General features: G+C 52.0%; 1 protein-coding gene across 1 annotated transcript in view; it reads left to right on the top strand.

Moving 5' to 3' along the window:
* The first annotated feature begins 525 nt into the window (after positions 1 to 525).
* Positions 526 to 6000, top strand: part of EXOC3L4 (exocyst complex component 3 like 4) — a 22427-nt gene continuing 16952 nt past the window's right edge. Inside the window, exons 1-2 of the mRNA XM_038179851.2 lie at positions 526 to 1010; positions 2437 to 2833. Of these exons, the coding sequence (XP_038035779.2) occupies positions 2482 to 2833 (352 nt within the window). The 5' untranslated portion in view covers positions 526 to 1010; positions 2437 to 2481. The remainder of the gene's footprint in view (positions 1011 to 2436; positions 2834 to 6000) is intronic.

The following is a 6000-nucleotide window of genomic DNA, read 5'->3' as shown; positions in this document are numbered from 1 at the left end:
GTACTGTGTGCAGTTCTGGGCACCACAGTATAAAAAGGACATGAAACTGTTGGAGAGTGTCCAGAGGAGGGCTACGAAGATGGTGAAAGGCCTGGAGGGGAAGACGTACGAGGAACGGCTGAGGGCACTGGGCCTGTTCAGCCTGGAGAAGAGGAGGCTGAGGGGAGACCTCATCGCAGTCTACAACTTCCTCGTAAGGGGGTGTCGAGAGGCAGGAGACCTTTTCTCCATTAACACCAGCGACAGGACCCGCGGGAATGGAGTTAAGCTGAGGCAGGGGAAGTTTAGGCTGGACATCAGGAAAGGGTTCTTCACAGAGAGAGTGGTTGCACACTGGAACAGGCTCCCCAGGGAAGTGGTCACTGCACCGAGCCTGACTGAATTTAAGAAGAGATTGGACTGTGCACTTAGTCACATGGTCTGAACTTGGGTAGACCTGTGCGGTGTCAAGAGTTGGACTTGATGATCCTTAAGGGTCCCTTCCAACTCAGGATATTCTATGATTCTATGATTCTATGATTCTGAGCCCTTGTACCCAAACCCCGCAGGGCTTCACCCCGCTGAAGGCAGGACCAGGGGCTGCAGGATTCCTGCTCCCCCCTACCCCGTTCAATCCCTGTTTCACCTTCAGCACAGAGGCTGCCTCTCTATTCCCACCCCTCGGTTAAATATTAACCCTGGAGGATTGTTACCTTCTTTTCTTTTAAATTCCCATCTAATGAAAGTGAAAGAGTGAAAGCCCAAGGCTCTCCTGGGAAGCAGGCAGGTGAAGCTGACAGAGGTGCTGGGCAGGAGGGGCCGGGACCCCCTCCCACCGCCAGGAGCCCTTCTGCAGAGGACAGAGCCCGATGGAGAGAGGCGCCGTGCCCGCAGCGAGCCCCCCGGCCACGCAGGCGGATGGAGGCAGATGAGCTCGCCCTGACAGCCAGCCCCACGACCCCTGCACAGAGCTGCTCGCCAGTCCCGTGGACCACATCCAGGTTATCCCAGCGGAGAGGATCGGTGCCGGGGTGTGTTTCCTTCCCTTCCCCTGCCCACGGGTTTGCTCCAGGTCCTGCTGCCTTGTCTCCCTGCCCCTTCCACCACGATGCGGGGTGTGAGCCAGGAATTTAGTTCCCTTCCCTCTAAGCCCCTGGGAACGGGGTACACCCCCTCCTTCTCTTCTTCCCTTCCCCTGACCAAATATTTCCTCCGAAAAAGGATCAAGGCAGGGTCCGAGCCCCGCTGTGCCAGGAGCTCAGCCCACCCGCGGGAAGATGCAGACCTCGCAGCTCATAACCTGGGCAATAATTGCGCACGAGGGAGAGGAAATCTGGCCAGGCTAGGATCAGGGAGGGCTGAGAAGTATTTTCAGAGTCCCAGCAGGTCTGTTCTCTGTAATCGTATTTCAATCTCTGGCTCCTGCGAGCTTGACAGACCTGAGACAGGCCAGGGTGACCTCAAAGAATAGCTGCTTCTAATGATTTAAACTGATTGCCTGAGTCTGCGCTGGGAGAAAGTGGCTTTTACCATCCTCAGACCTGCAGTGCACAACGTCCCCGTGGCCTGGCCGTGCTGGTGGTGACCTGGTGGCAGACAGGGATGGAAAGGAGGGCACAGCCTCTCCCATTGCCCCTTCCCAGGCAGCCCTCAGCAGGCAGAGAGGAGCTGGTCTCTGTGCTGCAGGGTGGGAGCCAAGCAACTGCAGGGGTGCCACTGCTGCCCAGGAGCACTGGCAGGGGTGTTTCTGCTGAGATCTGGATGCCCTGGGCTCCTGGAGGCACAGCACTCCACATCACCCCCCTCAGCTCGAGCAGGAGCTCGGTTGAGACACCCAGCCTCAGCACCACACGAGGCAGATGAGTGATGTGAACCTTCAGGGCATCGTAAAGCCTGCTGTGCTGTAACCATGACGATCTGGGGAGGCCAGCTTGTGGTGGTTGGGATGGAAGGGGCAGGAGCAGAGAGGGGAGATCCGCTCAGCCCCCTTCCCCTGGGCACCCCCAGCAGCAGCCACCTGGGGCTCCAGCAGGGCAGGGCCAGTGGCACGGCCCACACTTGCCACATCCATGTCAGAAAGTGGGAATTACCCTACTGAGACACAGCCTGCAGGGCTGGAAATCCACCTGGAAAAAGGGAAGTGAGAACATGCCTTGTTACCAGCTGAAATGGTGTGCCCGGCAGATTTCATCCTTGGCATTCAGTGATTGTTTGGTGCTGGAGGAAGAGCTGCCACGTGCCTCATCTAAGGAGTTAGCTGGAGCCTTGCAGGGCTACGTGCAGACCAGCACGTGCACCATGTAGGTAGAAAGGCTGTTTTGGTGGTGACAGGCTAGAACCACTTTCTCTGTCCTTGGATTAGGTACGGACCAGATTTTCCAGTCCAGGACCGGCTTTGGAAACACCCCAAGGCTGCTAGGATCCTCTCATCTCACCCTGTGGTTTTGTTTATTTCAGTGACTACTGTCGACCTTTTTGGAAATCCTGTTGTTGAAAGACAAGATGAGTATAAAACTGAAACTGAGTCCAACAACAGCAGCCTCAGAACCAGCCTCTCCAACAAAGAGTGAAGGGAAGGAGATGGAGGTCGCTCCAGAACTGGGCAGCCCGACTTTGCATGGCGAGAACATAGGACTCCTTGAAAGAGGTCTTAAAACAATGCTAAGCATCCGGAAATCCAAGCGAAGCCTGAAGAAAGAGAAAGAACAGGAAGGCACTGGCACTTTGAGGAAAAAAAGACTTTCTTTTCTGTCCTCCAAGAGCTATGAAGAGAACAAAACTACAGTCCCTAATGATTTGGAGGAGGTTGTTGAGACAATAGAAACGGAGCCCATTGAAGGAAAACCTCTTTCAGGTAAGAAGCAAAATATATGTAACCCTTGTAGAGCTTAGGGATATGGTTTAGTGGGGACTGTTAGCGTTAGGTCAGAGGTTGGACTCGATGATCTTGAGGTCTCTTCCAACCTAGAAATTCTGTGATTCTGTGATTCTGTGATTCAAGCAACTTAGACTTTGCAAGCCTTGGGAGCCTGCACTGTGCTGTGATAACCTTATCAACCACCTTTGTAGGATCAGTGCACCAACCCGGTGGTTCACGTGTCAGTGGCCATAGCACACACCACACATATCAGTCACCAATCTGCCGAGCACGGTTTGGGAACTGCTTGTCTGACAGCATCTACAAGCACAGTGTGGGCTCTTCCTACACTGTTGCCTGCGTTGCACTTTCGGATAATTTCTGCTCGGCAGCTCTCAGACTGATGATCCCCAGCCTGCACTCGATTGGTTTCTGCAAGGCTTTGATAAATAGTCCCATTAAGTAAAGTCCTAAAATAAAATATTTGGATGAGAGGCACATGTGGCTGGCCATGAGAAATGCAGTGAGTCAGCCACATTCACAGACCCCAGTTTTTTCACTCTCACTGAATGCACAGCGCTTCAGAAACAAGTGTTATTGTTGGTTAGTCCATTTGGGGCTGGGAGGAAAGGCTCCTTCCTCCGTGGTGGGGAAAAAGGTGGTTTGGATATGGTCTGGGCTGGCACCTCCACCTTGGTTCTCAATCTTACAGCCTTGCAAGGGGACTTCCACAGAGGTTTTTGCTCCCTTATGCTGACTTCCCATCTATTCTCACAACTGTGGTGCTGCAAGTATGTGCTTGGTTTGTTTTCCCCAGGCTGGTTTCTCTTACACATTTTGTCAGCATTATGTAGAGAGGTCTTGGTCAAATTTTAATTCCCCAAGTGTGGATAGACTGCAATGACTTTTATCTTTTGCACTGTTCTCTTCCACATTTCCAAGGCAGAAATACAACAGCATTTCCAGGAGATGGACTGAGGTGGGTCAACGCAGTTTGACCTTTCCTCAGCTTAAATTTCTAGAAATAAATTCTTGTCCCACTGCATCGGATGCCATGGGTATCAGCAAGAAGGACTGAAGCTGTCTCACTGCTATAGCGTGCTCTGCAGTGCCATGGAGTTATTTATTGCTTTGCTCTGATACACTGCGAGGCTGGTGGGCTGGATCTGAGCCCATGCCATAAGCTGTGCCAGTCTGTTCCCAAAGGGTCACGGAGGAGGTGTTACAGGAAATGTTACCCTGCTAAAACCCTTTTCAAGTCCTGCAATCCACAAGTTGAGGAATTGCACAAATAAGACCCGTCCTGTGCCCAATAACTCATGATTAGCCTGGACTGGAGCAGCTCTGTCAGAAGCGCATCCCATCCTGAGATAAATATGGCAAGTGATGGAGACTCCACCATGTGCACCATTAAGCTGCATAATGGTTAATTGCCTTTCAATTGTCTTCCTCCAATTACCAGCTGGCTGATCTTGTATTGCTAAATTAAAGATCCATTTAGCACCCAACATCACCTCCCTGAATAATTATCCTAGATGGTGATTAAATGGTGTTTTCTCACTTTGATAAACAGAACAAAATGTATTCCTCTAGTCTCTCTCTGCAAGAACTTGTGCAAACACAGGTTTTATATTAATTTATATGGAAGAGACTAAGTTAATTGGCACAATCTTCCTTCCTTCTGAGTCCAGAAGCAGCTGCAGCTCCATACAGGCACTCAAAGCTCCATGTACTGTAGGCAGCAGTTGGGTTATTCGGCATGTTCTGTCTTCATGCAGATAGCTCCACACTCTGCAGGTTATTTGGTGCATTTGGTATAAAATCTGTGTGCAGAAAAGCCCTGGAGCATAAATCATGGATTATGAGCCAGTCCTTCATCTCTTCTGTGAGTGCTCTTCAGTTTCTCCATCTCACTTTATATGAGTGCACAGCAAAAGCAGTGGCCACACATGCCTAAATAACAGCCTTTCCCTCCTCCTCTCTAAAATTTGCCTTGTGCCCAGTATCTCGGTGGGATCTCCTATGCAGAGCTCACCTCCAGGGAAAAAAATGCTGCTGGTGGGAGGCAGAGGAGGTCTATCCCTGGCCAGGTTCCCCCTGCACCTCTCCAGGAGGGCGATCTCCACATACCAGGTGTACTCTGCTGTTTCTCATCTCCTCCTGCTGGCTCCCCTGGAGTTGCATTGCTGCCTCTCCTCAGGCTTCCTAGGGCACAGACTGCTTTACTGTTCCCACCTCTCCCTCTTCCTTCTTCCCAGGCCCTCCCACAGCCCCTTTATGCCATGCTCACTGCTACTCCAGGCAAGGAGGTGCCTGGGCACCATCCCAGTGACCCTTCTCCCTCCCTGCTCTGAGGGTTATTGCAGGTTTCAAAAACCACAGAGCTGAGATTGTGGCTTCTGGCCCTCTGATCCCGCTTTTTTTTGAGTGGCTGAAGACCACAGGTATTGATAAAACATCCAAATGTCTGGAAAGGGTAAGGGGCATCTCTCAGAAGCTGTCTGCTGTGTAATGCACAGGCTGGAAAAGGCAGCGAGCCGCAGATGGGCTGGTCTCTGGCTTGTTACCTCAGTCCTTGTGTCTCAGGGAGTCCTCGCAATGCAAATCACGAGCGACAAGCTCTGCAGGATGTGTTAGCATTTCGCTCAGCTCTCAGAAATGCAGGAGGCAGTTTAGCCGTGATGTCAGTCGGGGCTGTCTCTCAGGAAAACCTAAATATTGTGGGAGACACATGATCAGGACAGGAGGGGAGCCCGGGGTTAGCCCAAGGTTATGTCTTAACTGGGATATTCCCAAAATATCAGGAGCTTCCCCCAGGACAGGGCCTTGATATGCTGGGAAACAAGGGTGGCTCTGCTAGCAGCATTGCTGGGAGGGCGTATCAAGAACTGTCCCCGCTGCCAGTCCCACTTTGGCTCCAAATCAGCAGAGGGGCAGAGCCCGAGGCGGTCTTACACAACCCGAGATCGCAGTGCCCCCTGTGCAGCCTCGTTAGCCGCTGCTTGGGGTTCTCCTGCAGGGCTATGATCCATTTTTTTGGCATTTCCCATGTCTGAAAACAGTGTTTTAGAGATATGGCCCTGACTGTGCAATCGCTGCGAAGTGATTCTTTCCTCTCCAGGAGCCCCACATGCACCGCTGGGATCTGGTTCCCAGAGCAGTCC

Source organism: Anas platyrhynchos, chromosome 5 (assembly GCF_047663525.1).
Source record: "Anas platyrhynchos isolate ZD024472 breed Pekin duck chromosome 5, IASCAAS_PekinDuck_T2T, whole genome shotgun sequence".
NCBI lineage: Eukaryota > Metazoa > Chordata > Aves > Anseriformes > Anatidae > Anas > Anas platyrhynchos.
This window is presented reverse-complemented; position numbering and strand designations above follow the sequence as displayed.